The 16,919-nt window shown below is 45.5% G+C and overlaps 2 protein-coding genes across 2 annotated transcripts in view; both read right to left on the bottom strand.

Annotated features, from left to right (window-relative positions):
• The window catches only part of LRRK1 (leucine rich repeat kinase 1), a 75,239-nt gene extending 67,280 nt beyond the window's left edge, over window positions 1-7,959 (bottom strand). Inside the window, exon 1 of the mRNA XM_065641455.1 lies at window positions 7,884-7,959. Within this exon, the coding sequence (XP_065497527.1) occupies window positions 7,884-7,950 (67 nt within the window). The 5' untranslated portion in view covers window positions 7,951-7,959. The remainder of the gene's footprint in view (window positions 1-7,883) is intronic.
• Window positions 7,960-13,382: 5,423 nt separating this feature from the next.
• Window positions 13,383-16,919, bottom strand: part of ALDH1A3 (aldehyde dehydrogenase 1 family member A3) — a 35,229-nt gene continuing 31,692 nt past the window's right edge. The window contains exon 13 of the mRNA XM_065641414.1: window positions 13,383-15,826. Within this exon, the coding sequence (XP_065497486.1) occupies window positions 15,754-15,826 (73 nt within the window). The 3' untranslated portion in view covers window positions 13,383-15,753. The remainder of the gene's footprint in view (window positions 15,827-16,919) is intronic.

The following is a 16,919-nucleotide window of genomic DNA, read 5'->3' as shown; positions in this document are numbered from 1 at the left end:
GACCTCTGCTGTTGGCCAAGACAGTCCTGGTCCTGAATCAGGCTGTGTAGTGATGTGCTGCCAAAGCTTTAATGGGGGCTACCAAAAAAAAAGGAAACCTTCCCTCACTTGTGACAAAACCTACAAGCGGCAGAAGTGCCTGAATTTGCAGAGAGGGGGAATGGGGAGGTAATTCCTTTTTGTCTTCCTGATATCTGGAAATATCGGCATTCTTTTCAGTGGAGTGAGGACAAGCACTCTGCTGTGTTCTAACGAAGGTATATGCTGTGAACTCGCTGCAGCCCACAGCACTTTTAGAGGGTGCCTCCAAGGTAGACAGAAAAATTAAGCAAGGCACATTTCATCCCCTTCCCACTGACCTCAAGGAACTCTGATCCACTGCATCTGAGAACCTGGTCCAATCCACGCAAGTGACTTTGATTTGATGGCTTTTATTCCTGCCATCCTGTGAAAGGTCCGAGGTACAAAACATAGGAGAATTGTGACCACGATTACAAGCCTGGCTGAGAAGCTAGGCTTTTTTTGTTATTCAAGGTACATTTGAGATCTCAAAAGGCATCTTGTCCATTAGTGTTATGAGGGGAAAAAAAAAAAAAAAAAGAGTTCCTGTTTGATGCAAAAATAAAAGCATTTTCAAAGGCTCTTTCATGTGCAAGACAGAAAGACATGCAGGCAGATTCTGGAGGAGGTCTGGGCTTCAGCAGTTACCAGCACTCTTCAAATCTTACTCCCCAGATAGAATTTTTATATGAAGTAGATAATCACACTGCGGAGTGTATCAGCTCTGAACCTTGTGGCTTTTCTATTAAGCAGCAATAACCTCTAGTCAAAACACTCCTTAACCAAGATGAGAATAAAACAAATAACCCCCAAACCAACTAACTGCAGGTAAAGCAATTCCAAAGACATACATGTTTTTAAAAGATTTTGTTCTGAGCTCTTCTTGGGTAGCTGTGCCAGTTTTCCGAGCAATATTCTGATCATTAAAACAAGTGGTGATGTAATTTCCACAGCGACCACAAACATACCAAGAATATTTGAGCTATATTTATCCAGTCGTCTTGTTTGAATCACTGCTTTGGTTCCTTATTTTTCCATGATTTTCAACTACGCACAGACAAGGAGTTGTGGACAGCCCGGGACTGAGCTTTTCCCAGCAGTATCCGAAATGCCAACCTTTATGCTTGGGAGGCACATATTGACTATTAGAAATGAAATTCAGCTGTTCCTCCAGCTCCCAACCCCAGGGCCCTGCTCCTTTCACCCTTCGCCTTCCTCCCACCCTTCCTGCAGCAGACTGACCCTTTCCCTCACCCTCGGGTGACACAACACAAGGCTTGTCTTTGCAACTGAGAACTTCCAGAAGCCCACCACAGATCTGCTGCCCTCCCTGAACAGAGAGGAAGACCCAAAAAACTGAGGACTTGCACCACATTTCCCACTGCTCCATACAGCTCCATGGCAGAGCCCAAGTTCTACCAGTCTGGAGCAACACGTCCCACCACCGCGGGTTACCCACGTCGGGAGAGCTCAGGCGAGGGGAGGCTGTCTAGTGCCTTCATCAGCAGGTACGTGTGTCTCTGCAAAAAACATATCATCTACAAAGGCATCACTGGGTTTCACTCTCTCTTCCAACATGCACAGGGTGGCTAATCATCACAGAAGCACAGAATCATTTTGGTTGGAAAAGACCTTTAAGATCATCGTGTCCAACCGTTACCCCAGCCCTGGCACTAACCCACGTCCCTGAGAACCTCATCTCCGTCTGTTCAATCCCTCCAGGGATGGTGACTCCACCACTGCCCTGGGCAGCCTGTTCCAATGCCCAACAGCCCTTTAGGGAAGAAATTGTTCCCAAGATCCAATCTGAACCTCTCCTGGTGCAACTTGAGGCCATTTTCCCTTGTCCTATCACTTGTTACTTGGGAGAAGAGAACAACACCCTCCATGCTACAAGGGGTTGGGTATTTGCAAAACCTGCAGCATAACACCCAAGATTTTGCTACATCGATCTGCTATTATTCAATGGGAATCTTTTTCAACTGTCATATTTTAACATGGTCTGAATACGTCCTTGCTGACTCCGTTTAAGATTCATGATCAGACTCACTGAGTTTGCCTGCATGTAGCTGTACGCGATTTAAGGGCAGCTTGTTATTCCTCAAAGCACACTTTTTTTTTTTTTAACTAGAAATTGCTGACCTCCAGAGCCCCTCTGACTGCAGGAGGGCTTTTCGAATGTTGAGGGCCTTCCCTAATGCTTAAAAACTTCTAAAGTCCTCCCTTTAAGTGAGAGCAAGGCACAAATTCAAAGCATGGAGACACTCCTGTTGTGAAACTATCAGCAGTTTACATAAAAGGGCTGCTGCTGTGGTGATACATAATCATGCAAATAAGCAATTGGTGACCCACTAATGAGCACACAGACTTGGATTAAGGAAAGGAATTAAATATCAGCCTAATGATGTAAAATCTGAAATGGAACTTACTAAGGGACAGGCTTCACCTATACAGCAGACTGGGAGCTAAATGGTACAAAATCCATCCCCCACACCCTCATCTGCAACGCAAACATTTCCCCCCAGTTAGCTGCTTTCTGCCAAGCAGAGCCCTGGCAGCCCCTGTATCGATCAGAGAAACAAAACCCAAACAAACTACAGACTTAATGCTGTCAGGATCCCTGCAGATTTGATCCCGAGCCTGTTAAGTCAGTGCAGAGACTTTAATGGGTTTTGGATGAGGCCTCCATAGGCTTTGGAAAAGAGAAAAAAAAAATAAACTCATAGCACTTTCTTTAATGCAAGTATAAAATCGCCTGCAACATCACTGACAAAATAATAAATCAACTACAGGCCTGGTAAAGACTGAGTTGGTGTGAACACTATCAATTGCTTTTTCCCACTGAAACAGAGGACAACAATTCTGATTAATGACCACAGCGTCAATGTACACCTCAGAGCTACCTTATAATTACACATCAGTAACGTCATTAAGGAGTCCCTGTGTACAGGTTCTATGGGCCAAGAACTTTCATTACTATCTTATAACCTTATATTTGTTTTTCTCTAGGCTTCTTGACAGAGCTGTCATACGTTACATTTCAATGTAATAACCCACCAATACGTTTAAACTGGAAGGTGGAAAAAATAAAGCTGTATAGCGACAGATAATGCCAGATACAGCGCAGATAAAGATCAATGTTTTGTTACTGTCTGTAAATCAAACTGCCTCACAGGTTGGACTTTGCTCAACTAGCTCCCCAAGCTCTGCACCGCCGCCGCCGGCACACTCCTAGCATCTCTGCCCTCCTTGCTCCAGCCCTCAAGTTCGAGAGTACGCTGGCTTTGATGGTATTTATCAGGAGAAAAACTGGTCCTGCCACTACTAAGACCTAAATGCTCCTTCATATTCCCTTAACTCCTGAGTGGCATACCATTCACAAGCCAAACTACCACTTTACGCATGCACAAGAACACATTTTCAAAGACAAATGGTTCTTCCGGATGCCTCGGTTTCAAAATATACGGGACATCTCCTAAGGGTGTGTCTGAGGAATATTGCTTAGTATCCGGACTCTGAAAAATCAGTTCAGAGTGTCTGAAATTAGGCAGCTAATTGTAAATGCCCCGGCATTCATTGCCCTTTTTGGAAATCCAGGCTCAGTTCAGTGCCATGGTGCAACAGGCAGCTGTGCTCCATCCAGTCTGCCCAGGAGAGCAGGCTTAACCACACGCATTTCTCTGCAGACCAGCCTTCTGCCTTAGCTTTTGGCCTCATGTGAGATTGCACCACTTCTCTATGAAGTGTGTATTTAAATATGTTTAAAAATACAAGCCTATTACCGCTTTACTAGTGTACTTCCTATTCCTGCCTCGCATTTCCTACTTCTCCTTCTGCAGGGCATCATGCAGTAAGACTAACTCACATCAGACACCTGTTTTCTTTTTTGCCCCCCCCCCTTTTTTTTTTCTTATAGGAATACTTTCACTTCGCTGTTTGGACTTAAATTAACCCACAGCCTAATGAGCAGGAAGAAACCCAGAAAATCTTCAAGGCTCATTTAGTCTCAATTATACAGAAGTTCAAGCAACCGACACACTTTGCGGGTCTCTGGTGCTCTGTGCACTCAGATCACCTCCCAGACGGTCTCCTTGTCATAGCAGGCTCAGGGTAACGTTACTACAGGGTAACGTGTGGATTGAAAAAGCAGGACAGAGAGTGCAAGTACTTTTTCCCTGTTACACAGACGGGGCTAAGTCAACGTGTCCCAAACCCCAGCTGCTGGCCCTGGGCCCATGCGCACAGATAATGTAAAGATTTTAACATTTAAAGGGTGATTTCACAAGGAACAAAGTGATATCAGTGGTGCTGCCAACGCCGATTTTCCCTTCCTCCTTTACTCAGCAGGAAAGACTTATAAGCAAAGGTATTCACACAACGAAATGCAAGTTCCTGCCCTTCACATTCAAGGCAACAAAATCAACTGGGCAGAACTATGAGGAAACGACAGCAAAGATCTTATCTGGAGGCCACGTACATGCACACCCCAGAGCAGGTGAGCTCTGCCTGCTTTTACTGCTATAAAGTCAGGTTTTTCCTGCAGACTTTTATTTTTTTAAGTGGATTTCACACTGCCATACTGACAGCCTGGAAGGCCCAGGTTATCCAGCAAGTACAAAACAGAGAGAAATGCAAAAGTTTCCATCCTGTCACCTCCTCAAATTGCTGCCCTACAACAATGGCCTCGGCCACATTTGCAAATGTCCCGTCCTCATGCAAACGCTGGATGCACAAAGTGATGCCCCAGGAGAATAAGCTGTTTCATTTGCTATTAGCTAACCCCAAGCTGTCACCACATAACCCATTGTGAAACTTTCCATATAAAATTACGCTATCTCCTGGGCAGTCTCTCTTGTTAAAATGACTCTTTAACTCTTCCAGTTAAACTTTTTGCACTTGCGCTGGAGGCTTTTCTGCAGTTCAGGAAGCGGCGGTGCAGGCTGCAGCTTTCCCTCTGAGTCAGTATTGAGCTGGGCCACGGCGCAGGAAGGGTTGTGAAGGTCATTACCACCATGGGGAACCTCTTTCCAACCAAATACAAAGCCCTGCAAGCTGCAGGGCTACCGCAGCACTTCTGAAGCACAGCTTTAAGCCTCTGGTCCACTCCAAATGCCAACTCAGGTCATTATATTCTTGTTACTTGTTTGCTGCCCCATTTTAATATTTAGATCCCTTCTCCAGGCATATTGCGCGTGTCTATCTGCGCATGCCTGGACAGTAGAAAGTCACCAGCTTACAAGTTTGCCTAAAAAAACAGTTGTGAAGGTTCATTTAGTTAATATCTGTAAAGCTACTATAAAATTTTAAACAACTATCTCTGGCGTCGCTGTCCTTAATTATGTAATGTTATATACATTACAACATAACACCCCTTTTCAATGCTCATTTCTAGATTTAGCAGGAGAGAAGAGACACCCTCTGGTGTGTTTGAAGGATAATCCAATTCCACCTCCGAGATACACACAAGTGGCATATGAACGCTCTGCGACTTTGAATAAAAATCTCAATAAGAGAGCGATAAGCTCCTTAACAGAAGTACCCTTACATTTCAGAAGACAATAATTGCTTCCTTACATCTTTGCTGAACTGCCTCCTAGAAACTCATAAGAGAATTAAATCCTAGCTGTAAAATTTCGTAAGATTCAAAGAAATCAAGCAGCCCGTGGAAAGGAGACGAATCTCTACTCTGTTCTAGGCATTCATACAGTGATATCTTTGGCCTTCCACTGTATTTCCTATGAGATCAATATTATGTCACCTCCATTATATTATGTAGAGCTTTTTAACCAAGTTTAAAAAAAAACCCAAACCCATGCTTCATGAGAGACTGCAGCCGCCCCCGTATCCCTCCTTGCTTGCTTTTAATTAGGACAAGATGAATGAATCTAGGAGAGGGGAAGCAGGGCTTCTTCCACGAAGACCTGGAAAAATGTACAGCTGTCAGGAAAAAGCCCTGAAAATCTTAAGATTTAAAGACTCCGAGCTTTGTGAGCACTAATGAGGTCGTCAGCATTAAAGAAATTATCTGTGATCTCACTCCACTTCCCAGTGGTTCCTGTTGAATGGAAGCGGGAGGCTGCATCTAGATTGTTAATAAACGCACGTAAACAATAGGTTCAGATGTGGAGGCTGAATGAGTCACCGCGTTCCTGCGCTCAGGATGTGTAATAGGATCCAAATGCAGAACAAGGACCGGCTAACTTAGGGAGTGGACCAGCTAGCTAATGACAATTATTCTTGACAGGACTCAAACAATCCCAAAATAAAAATGAATTTAAACATGTACAGTATGTTTATCAAAAGCAAATCCACCAAGCCAGTACTGGATCTGAAGCTTTCCTAGGATGCCTTTGCTAGTCTTCCAACACTGCTTATCAAATAAAATAACCCAGACATGTAAGTATAGAAGAGATATACCAGTGAGATTTGTATGCTTTCAGTTAACCAGTTTAATTGAATATATTTACATAAAGTTCTCAGAAGAAAAACTGAACTCACAATGTAGAAAACATACCTTTTTTATTTTTCCCTTCATTACTTACTCAAACTAGTTTATTTACTGCATCTCTAAACAACGGCAAAAACTTGTTAAATCACTATTGCAGAACAAAAATTTAGCAATTCTTAACACTTGCAAATCATTAGTGCAGATTAAAATTCTTCTCATGGGTTATAGCTTAGTATTCAAGTAGAGATAATTTCTTCCAGAGAGAAGCTCTGAGGACAGAATGTAAGAATTCAAAGAATATTCAATAACCAAATGCTCCTCATTATTCTAGAAAGATACAAAGCCAATTAACAAAAGCAAAAACAAACAGAAAAATCAGTACTACAGAATACGCAGAATACATACGGAGAAAGGAAAGAGTCCTCAGAGCTCCCTGTGATGCTGGTGAGAAATGTCTTCAAACAAGATAAGGTGGCCTCTGAATAAACTATCAGGTTTTGCTTCATAGTTGCTGATAAAATCCAAAATAAGGCTGCAAAAACATTAGCTTCTACTGAAGCCTGCTTACTCACTAGAAAGCGTCAAACACACCTTCATCCCACACTTAAAACGCAGATGCTGCCTCTTAATGAACTGCGTGTTGCAAGGGGGGAATACCGTTATACAATAACCAGAGAGCTATTTCTTGATGCAGAAACATAACTGGGGGTTGACTCAGAGAGATGTAGCAGCGCCTAGAAGCTGAAGGTTTCAGCATTAAAATTCATCCAAAAATAATTCAGCTGTTCAGAAAAAAATTTAACAGGAAGCAACCTGAAGTATACGTCCCTTCTAAAAGGGAAATTTCCACTTATGGATTTATTACATTACATAAACGCAGACCTCCTAATCCAGCCCAACAATAAATCACTGCAAGCCACTGAATCAAAGCTGACAGTAAAACTGGGGCGAGTTAATATCTGATCAGCCTGAGAAACGATGCTCTGATTGTAGCAGCTTTCATACCCCAAATACACACTGCATCAGTGGCTGGGAACACATTTGCATTCATATACTGAAAAAGCACAGATCTTGAAAAACATATTTAGGAACTAGTGAGATGTGATACATACATTGACTAATTCTATGGGCCTTTGGAGAAAATTCGTCTTCAGAGAAATGCTATTCGTATCATCTGAGTAGTTCAACATCATTCTCCTTGGAAGCAAAATTACTTGTTCTATACTGTAGATTTTCAAAGATTAGGGCTCTAATCACTGAAAGTTCTTTTCTATATTTAAATGTAATTGAAACTCAACAACAGCTGGCCACTGAATTCTCTTAAAACCTTTCACTCCCAATCTGAACAGGAAAGAAAATAAATCATCCTATTTACCATTTTGTGGATCCATGTTGCTTTCTCTGCAAATAGTGGATTCCTCAGTTCCCACACACCAGTACATTCTGGGTCGCGGTTGTGAAAATCCAACAGACAAACTTTCTGCAGCACTGAAAATTGAATAGCGTTGTCAAAGCTGAACGACCTCCGTCAAGCAAACGCAGGAGCTGAGCGACTGCTAGCAAGCACCATCCAGAAGAAACATCTTTTACCCTGTTTAAAAATAAACAGTAAACCAAATTAATCATTCTAGTATAGAAATTGAAAGATGCTTATTGCTCTGCACTCTAACACAGCTGTCAAATATTATTTTGCAGAAAGCCACTCACCATCCTGTGCAAATATAAATACAATTATTTTCATAATAGCTTTGTTAAGAGCATAACGTGAACTAACAGAGAAGACTAACAATGTCTCCACTATAGAAAAGATAATGTTTCCAGTTTTTCTCCACCAAAGCCGCTCAGTCTTTGGGGAGAGGGTGTGGGGGGGTGGGCAGGGGTCACAGCTGCAGTTTCAGGTTCTCCACAAGCCAGTGTAAAGGCAGAGCACTGAAACCATACAGTCCAGCTGGAAAAATCCTAAATGCAACCACAAAACCTTTCCCATCCACAAAGACGACTTTGACTCTTGCAAGACTCCACTGTGAGAAACTGAAAAATACTGACGCGGTTACCGAAACAATCCTCTGTAGGAAAGAAAACAGGGCTACGAGAAACACAGCAGCTCCTTTCCCCTTTCCCCAGTCCTTTTAGAGAACTCTGCCACCCAAGAGACGTCAGGCTCCTTCAAACACGTTCAGGGAGGCAAATCAGGCCCTTAGGAGCTCTTAAAGGTTGGCTTGTTCTGAGCTGCCTTGCGTAACGGCCAGCAGAAAACTGCACAGCTCAGTCTCCCAGGGCGTTTCCAACTCCTTACCTCTTCAAAGCTGCGCACCTGTAATCTTCCCTCTTTCAGCGGTTAAAACTAGGGGTGAATTTGCAGTGTGTGCCCAACCGGCACCAGTACTCCTTCATTTTCTGCTTTCAGTTTCAGTCAGTGAACGCCCCCGAGATATAACATGGTACGCCTCACCTTTGACTCTTTATTAATAAGTTTTCTCATGTCTGGTGCATGATGCTGACGTTTTGATTGGAGGCTCTAGTTTAGCAAAGCATGGAACCCACCTCCCACTTCGGCCAGCGAGACTCAAGAATATCCCTAACTCTCCCTAAGCAGAGTTCACTTCCTGAGTTAGGAATCAAAGTCCAAGGAGAATATAAAAATATACTGATCCATCTCCACTCTCCATCAAGCTTTCACCTCCTCCCTCATTATGGAGGGATTTAATCACCAACTGACAATGTTAAAAATCTGTCTGCTACATCACTTGTTTCTAGGCAAATATTTGAGTTTTAGGTGCACTTAGAGCAAAACTCAGCTTCTGATGACCCCTCCTTTGCAGTGCCTGGCAGCAGGAACCAAAACTCACACCCCAAGTGCTGCACACACCCCTGCACCCTGCAATCCGGGCACTGGGTGCTGCCACAGACTGTGGTTTGGTTCTTCAGTGTTTTCAGAGGTGGGAAAAATAATTTGCGTGCCATATAGCAAATAATGATACAGACAGAGTGATCTGGGCCAGGCCACATGCAAACATGTCCACATGCACCCCACGGCCGGACACCTCCTTTGTAGCAGGATGGCTGCAACTCCAGATGGACGCAGATGCCTGAGCTGCCGAGCATCAATTCCTCCCTCATCTCCCAGGTCAGGCCCTGGCAGCTCTCGCATCCAAATGCAGCAGCAGTCAGGGACATGAAAGAGGTTGAATTTGGCAGTTTTCACACATACAAGGAGGGGAAGCCGTGGGCTGCTGCAGAAGGCTGAGATGGAGGTGGTACCTAAGCCCAGATCCATCCCACAAACCAGTGAATTGGGCCATGCTGGTGTAGGACCGAATTCTGCCCTGGAACATGCCATGTTCCCACCAGAGGCAGCTTGGCTCCTGGACTGAGCCACCTTCAGCCACACCGGCAGGCACGGGATCTCACATCTCCACCGCTTCACGGGTACAATACCCCAGGCAGAGGTGCTGGGGAGGCTCTTACGCCTCCCCAAAACTGCCCAGGTTGTTAACTCTGAACATGGAGTGGATGTGATGCTTCCAGCAGCTGCCTCCCCTTCATCCTCGCTATAAACGCACCGAGCAGCTACAGTAAGAATAAATACTTCCCCATGCAAAGACGGACAGATTAGCCCTTTTTAGCAGATGCTGGTTTCTGAGGCATTTCCTTGCTGTATGCCGGGGACACACCACCTGTGCTCACATCGACTGTGCAAGAAACACTGAACGGAGATCAGTGTGGACCACAGAGGCTTGAAAATCATCCCACTTCTGATTTTCAGGTTTCTACTCAGCTTGTTCCCCAGGCTGAAACTTTCCTCATATATAGTGAAAGGAAGAAAATTTTCAGGAAAAATAATAGTGTGGTTTTGATAATCAGCTCCCTTTAACTGCAAGTAGGATAGTAAATGTTGTAGCCATGTGCATTGCTGCCACACAGCACCCATGTTAGCAGTATTTGCATCTTTCAGGACCTTTATGTACATAATAAAAACAGCCCCTACAGTGCTTCTATCTTAAGCAAGATACACTCAACTGTAACGCACGCAAATACCACGCTTTAAGTTGATTTAGGGAGAGAGATCTGAAGAAACTCATTCAGAAGGAGGAGGCCCACGCAGAACACACCTGAATGCTGATTTACATCGTGTTTCACACATTCCCAGTTTCTGTCCCTAGACCTGCCGCTGCCAACCTTCACACAGCGTCCCAGCACATCCCACCGTGCCTGTACCATCCCAACCACCTCCCCTCCGCTTCCCATCCGGACCCACCTCGTGCATCACACCTAAACGCAGCGAGGCACCCAGAAACACCACGGTTTGCCCCAGGTCGCTTCTTGAGAAATCTGCCAAAACTTCAGTTCTTTGCTCAAATCACCTGCTGTTTCTGAGCAGCTCATCTGGGCCAGGCTCTGCCACAGGTGTCACCACGGATCTAGAGAGGCCCGCGGCACCGTGGGGATGGAAATACGCTGCGGGCTCACCTGCCTGCCATGGCACAAGGGGGGTGAAGCCAAACCTGGACCCGACACGGGGACGCGCATCCTTCGTCCCTTGGCGAGCTCCACAGAGACAGCAGCAAACCAGCCCCTTTCTCTCCACACCACAGCTGCTGCCTGAGAAGAAATAAGCCATCGCACCCTGATTCGGGGAGTCTCATAAGCCTTTCTAGTCACTTTTCGGGTGTCGCCTGCCTGTCAGCTCAGCCAGGGGGCTGAGGCCGCGCTGGGGCCCCCCAGGGCCGGGCAGCCCGGAGGGAACCGCTCCCAGCCGAGCCCGCGGCCCCGCTTACATAAAACCGATTTTTTCCGTAGGGCGAATCTCGAGTGTTTCCCTTCCTCGCCGGGCCGGGGAGGGCAGCGCCCGCCGCCGCCCTGCAAAGTTCCTTCCCAACTTTTTTCTTTTTAAACAACAAAAAAAAAGCTTTTCCCCCTCCTCTCTCCACATGAAAAGCCCCGACGTGCCCCAGCAGCCCCCACCCCGCCGCCTCCCCTCACGGCGGGGCAGGTGCCCGCGGGGCGGCCAGGCCGAAGCGGCAGCGAAGTCACGGTACCTCCGGCGTCCCGGGGCTGCCGGGGTCCCTGCAGCCGCGCCGCCGCCTCCTCCTCCGCCTCCTCCGGCGCCGGCCGCCCGCCCGCCTCGCTCTGCGGCGCGGGAGGCGGAGGGAGGGAGGGAGGGAGGAAGGAAAAGGAGCGGGGCGCCGCGCGGCGCCTCCTCCGCCAGCCGGGCCGCTCAGGGCCCGCCCGGCTGCGCGTCTGGCCGGGGGCGGCTGGGGGTGAGAGGCCGTGAGCTGCGCTCGGCTCCTCGTCCTCGGCGCCAGGGCAGAGCTCTGCCGCCGCCAGGCCCTGGGCACGGAGCCCGTCCTGCCGAGGGGGGCACAGGGCAGCCCGTCCTGCCGAGGGGGGCGCAGGGCAGCCCCTCTGCTGGGATCCTTCCCCACCCGGGACGCCCTCACCCATCAGCAGCTGGTGTCTGCCTGCTCCTACGCTGGCTTTAGTGCTTCGGGTTTTCTTGAGGGAAAAAAGAAAAAAAAAAAAGGCTGTGGGAGCTGCGGGGGCTGAAGTGGGACCCTCTCTCCGAGCCGTAGTGGGTTTTCTCGTTGGGTTCGCCCTCACAAGCACCTGCCATGTGGCTCCCCGGGTGAGGGCATCAGCACCGTGACCCATCTCCCCTTCTCCACAGGGGCCTGGCCTTACCAGTGACAGTTGTTCCCAGATTTCTTTCTTTGAAAGGTGCTTCTTCCTCGGATTGCAGCGTGAGTTTGCTCCTCTTTGGAAAGGCAAAGCGAGGTCTCCCCCTTCCTTCTGCGGGTGTCAGCCATGCTGTGCTCCGGCTGGCCGCCCGCAGCTTTTCCCCATCACAAATCAGTCATGCCCAGGTACCAGGAACTGCTAACAAGCCTGGTGCTGCTTTATTTTCCTCACCTGTTTGGTCTACTAAGAGTACATAATTTCTACACACCTTTTGTTTTGTTATTCATGATGATTTCATGAATTATATACACTTTTTTTTTTTCTTCTCTTTTCTGGCCCATACCAAGAAATGAATCTCTGAGGATTGCTCGAGGAAGGAAGAAGCCAAATCCATTCACCGAATGGCTGCTGCAGCCTGAGATCTGCCAAGGGGGTTTCCTCGATGTGACGCTGGAGACATAGAGAGGACGGGTCTTCACTGGTGCTTTTACCCGTGTTTGAGTCCCCATTAATCTGCTTTTAGCTGCAGCCACAGTAGTGTTACCTGGTTTTAGCACCTTTTCCACCTGCCGTCTTTCACACCTCCCAGCTTGGCTCTTACCCAGACCTTTTTACAGGTTTTTTTTAGCACAATTGTTTGAAAACCCAGTAAAATAACCTTTTTCTAGAGACTTCCGCTAGCAAGAATTTCTCCATACATTCTAGCTATTTTTTTTTTCTTCTTTTTCCCCCCAAATCTCATCCCACTCTTCCTGGCTTATGTCTCCATTGATTATGTCACTCATGGTAATTCCTTTCTATCTCCAGCCTTCCACCTTCTAAATTCTCAAACCTTCTAAGTGACGCTGATAGCAAGAAGAAAATTCAAGGAGTTTGGCTTGGCCCGTAAGGAGGTGACAGGCAATAGAGGGGATGGATTTATCTTTAGGCACTAATCAGTGTAAATAAAAGTGTTAAAATGAGTAAAGTCTATAGAAGTCTCCTGCTCCCCCCACTTCCTTTTTCAGCAATATCAATATGTGGCATTTAGAAACCATGTTGCAAAGTTAAACATTTATTAGGAAAAAGAACTATTACAAAAAGATACCCATAGTCTAAATATATACATGAGGTTTAAACATAGCATTTTCATGTACCTTTAGCTATAAAAATACATTAGATTAACTGTATCCTAATTTATAAATATAGTTCTTTATTTTTAAAAAAGTAGTATAATATTTCATATGAAAGCCTTACTGTGCAACGAAAGAATATATACCCTCTAAAGGGTTATTTTAAAGTTAGTGTCTAGTGTTATATAACTTAGAAAATTCAGTGTGTAGAGTCAAACCCTGATTTATACAATAAGAGATACATTGACTTTTTAAAAACATGGTAAGGGAAAAAAAAGAGGTGAAATATATATAATACATATAAAGCCAGAATACTAGGATTTGAAGAATTTCAGATTATTTCAGTTTCAACCACTGTTTATAAAAAATTAATACAGAGATACATCAAGATAACCAGCTTCTTACTGTTTGCCTTTCTTCCCTACTGTCTGACTGCAGCCCTAGAAAACTGTCGAGTAGGCAAAAGTAAAATGTTTGAGAAGATGTTTGCACTCTAAGTGTTGTACAAAAATATAAACTTATTTACAATGTTCCCATTTGGCCTTTCATGGGGAAAGGTGGACATTACCTTCACTGGCTGGGGAGGTTTACCTGTCTCACATACCCATGGGAGGACAGTTACACACGACTGTTGGAGGTACGCCATTTAAGAAGTTAAGCTGTGTTGAAGTGCAATTTCAACATTCACTAATAAGGACATTTAGGCTCATGCAAACTTTTTCCTTACTTATCACCACTCACCTTCTTTTCCCCTCCAAAAAAAAAGGTGGAGTCATGCAACAGAACTTGTTACTGACTGGGTGTATCTCTGAGGAAAGGAAGGTACCAGTTAAATCCTTGCTGGCATCAGAGAATAGAGGTTAGACTTGCATTTCTGCTTCAAGCACTGACATCTGGAAAACTCCAGGCAGCAATCTTTACCAGTGCTCCATGGAAATGTCCCAATATGCCAGAAGGGACCTCTGGCAGTTTGCTGTCAGAGGACAATCCCAGCGAGACCAGCCAAACTTCCTAACACGGGGACACCACTAACTCCTGCACACTTAGAGCTCCTGTGGACACAGAGCTTCCCGTACGTTTGCCAGTGGTTCTCCAGCACAGAATCATAAGGAAGAGGAGGGAAAGTAGTGGACACAGGAACTGAAGACAGCATATGGCTTGTAATTAATCTCATAGTAATGTTTGGGCATGCAAAGTTACTGCAGGAGATACTAAGGCACGCATTTGGTGTGACAGCAGCTCCATGGATGCTATTCAGGTAGCACTCACAAGGACAATTACTGCAAAGCTGCTGAGACATTTAAGTCCAGCTGTAACTTATTCCATGGCAACTTGTTTGTACACCCACATCTTTAGCACTCGTTGTGTGCTTGGGATCACCTGCCTTTTCATACTGTACTTCCAGAAGATTATTTGAAGGTACATGCATATGGGATGAAGACATGGTGAGAAGAGCTTGTAAGTTTTACTCTCATAACAACAACTCTGGCTCAAAAGATGAAGAGATGTTCACACAGAGAAAGAGAGAGCGGGACAGCTGCTTGCAGCTCTTCTGCTTCCCCCTCCAGAACAGAAGGACCGGCGTGGGATGTCTTCTGTGGAATATCTACCATACTACATGCTTAGCATTCAACTCTGTGTCATCACGCTAAGTACAGTGCGAAAGCCTCTTGCGAAAAGTGCTGTAGTGAAGGTTTGAGATACAATTGTGACTCATTCAGAGCCACAAGGGTTAGCAAGTCAGTAAGTTGCATTTGCAGCACCTGTAATGTGTGCACACCAAAACATCAGGTTATAGGACACTTTAACGTCCAGCTCTGTTGGGTGAAATACTGGCCCCAAAGGAGTCCTCTAGGAAACTTCCATAAATCTCATTCAGGGCTAGAATCTCACCAATACGGAGAACACGTATCTTTAGAAAGACAAAGATAGCTCTTACAAAGATAATTTCTTTACAGATTCTTCCATGAAAGCTTGCCCTCCCTTCCCGAACTCTAGCTGCAGTCTCCACACAAACTCCACCAACTTCAGCCAGGTTGTACCAGCCCTACCACTCAAGTCCATTTATGCCAAGTGAAACCCATCTGTCTCTGAAGGTGTTTAACAGTCCATGCTAATGGTACCAGAAGTCTCTCTAACATGCCATCGATGTCCACGTCCTTCAGGGGCACGGTTTGAAAGCAGATGTCCTGCAAACACTGTGACCGAGCGGCATTTTAGTCACAGGTAGCAGACAGATGGACTTGTACAGAACCAGTGCATGCCACTCCAGGAGGGTCAGTTAAATCAGTTTTTGAAGAGCCAGTTGAAAAAATGAAGTCCAGTAGATTCAGTGTTTCTAGAGGAATGAAGTCAGGTGTTTCCATTTTCCTGCCTACCCCTCCCCTCCCCCTCGCTCTGAACACATCCCCCATGCGTCACATTCAGAGTGTCAGCATTTTAGGCCTTCTGTTTTTATGAACTCTTCTGGGAAAGTTTAATGGTGACTGTTTTCACTTCGGTATATTCTGCCAAAGCATATTCACCACTGGAAAAGAAGAGAGAGGAGGGAAAGGGACAAACGGTTGTAGCATGTGAATGTGTACTTCCCTAAGATAAAGGATTTCTACACAAGTGTATTTTAGCTGCTGTAGATGACATCAGGCCATTAAAACCAGACCTGAACTAGCTTACACCAGCTATCAGTTTGGTCCACCACTTCAAATACTCACTAAGTACATGCGCATAAGTACACACAACTACACCCTGTTGTAAAAGAAACATGGAATGGTTCTGGTCACAGTAACCCACAAGATGATGCCTTGTGACTCCCTGCCTAGAGAAAACTGAGAACCCCTTGAAGAAACATCCACATAAACACCGTTATCAGTGCTTAGACACTCATTAAAGTTACTTTTCCACAGGAAGTAACCTTCTATCTACAAGATATCATATAATCAAGAGGGCACAGTTGCTCCAGAAACACATTGTGATGACAGACCCCACCACTGCGTTATGTCTTGGTTGGTGGAAACTGGCCCCATGCCTCATCCAAGGGATAAACCCCTTTAGTTAGCCAGGCAGTCAGGCAAAGTGAACCATAAGGTCCCAATACATGTGTCTCATTTGAGCATTCATTCATTTACTGTGCTTAGCAAGTGAGGTATCTGAATGTCTCAGAGCAGCAGATGCATCAGAATAGCTACTGGAAATGGTTCCTGGAAATAAATGTGTCTTATGAAAGAAAAGGTGCATTAGATTCCTCTGAAGAGTCTTCGGAATGGTGTAGTAAAACCCACCTCTCTCCCATACAAAAAGAAAATTAAGGTTTAAGTAATTTTTCTCAGCTCTACATCTAAATTACAGAGTGATCTTGATACAAAAATTTCTGCATTAGTAACTAATGAGAGCTGGAATGTCTGGTAACCATGTGCAACAGGTCAGGCTGGGGAAAAGGGACAGAGGGTCTTGCTGTCACTTAGTAGGAAGCTTGGAACGTGGGAGGTAGAATGATCTTGAAGACCATTCCTTGTTCTAGCTCCAACATTAGAAAGTCAGAGGTGGGAAGAGGTCCAACCAGCAGCAATGATACAGCAGTCAAGGGAGGCCCAGATACCACCATATAAAGGTGGAGGAGGTTT

Source organism: Caloenas nicobarica, chromosome 10 (assembly GCF_036013445.1).
Source record: "Caloenas nicobarica isolate bCalNic1 chromosome 10, bCalNic1.hap1, whole genome shotgun sequence".
Taxonomy (NCBI): domain Eukaryota; kingdom Metazoa; phylum Chordata; class Aves; order Columbiformes; family Columbidae; genus Caloenas; species Caloenas nicobarica.
The sequence above is the reverse complement of the archived record's forward strand: the minus strand, read 5'-3'. Positions and strand labels throughout refer to the sequence as shown.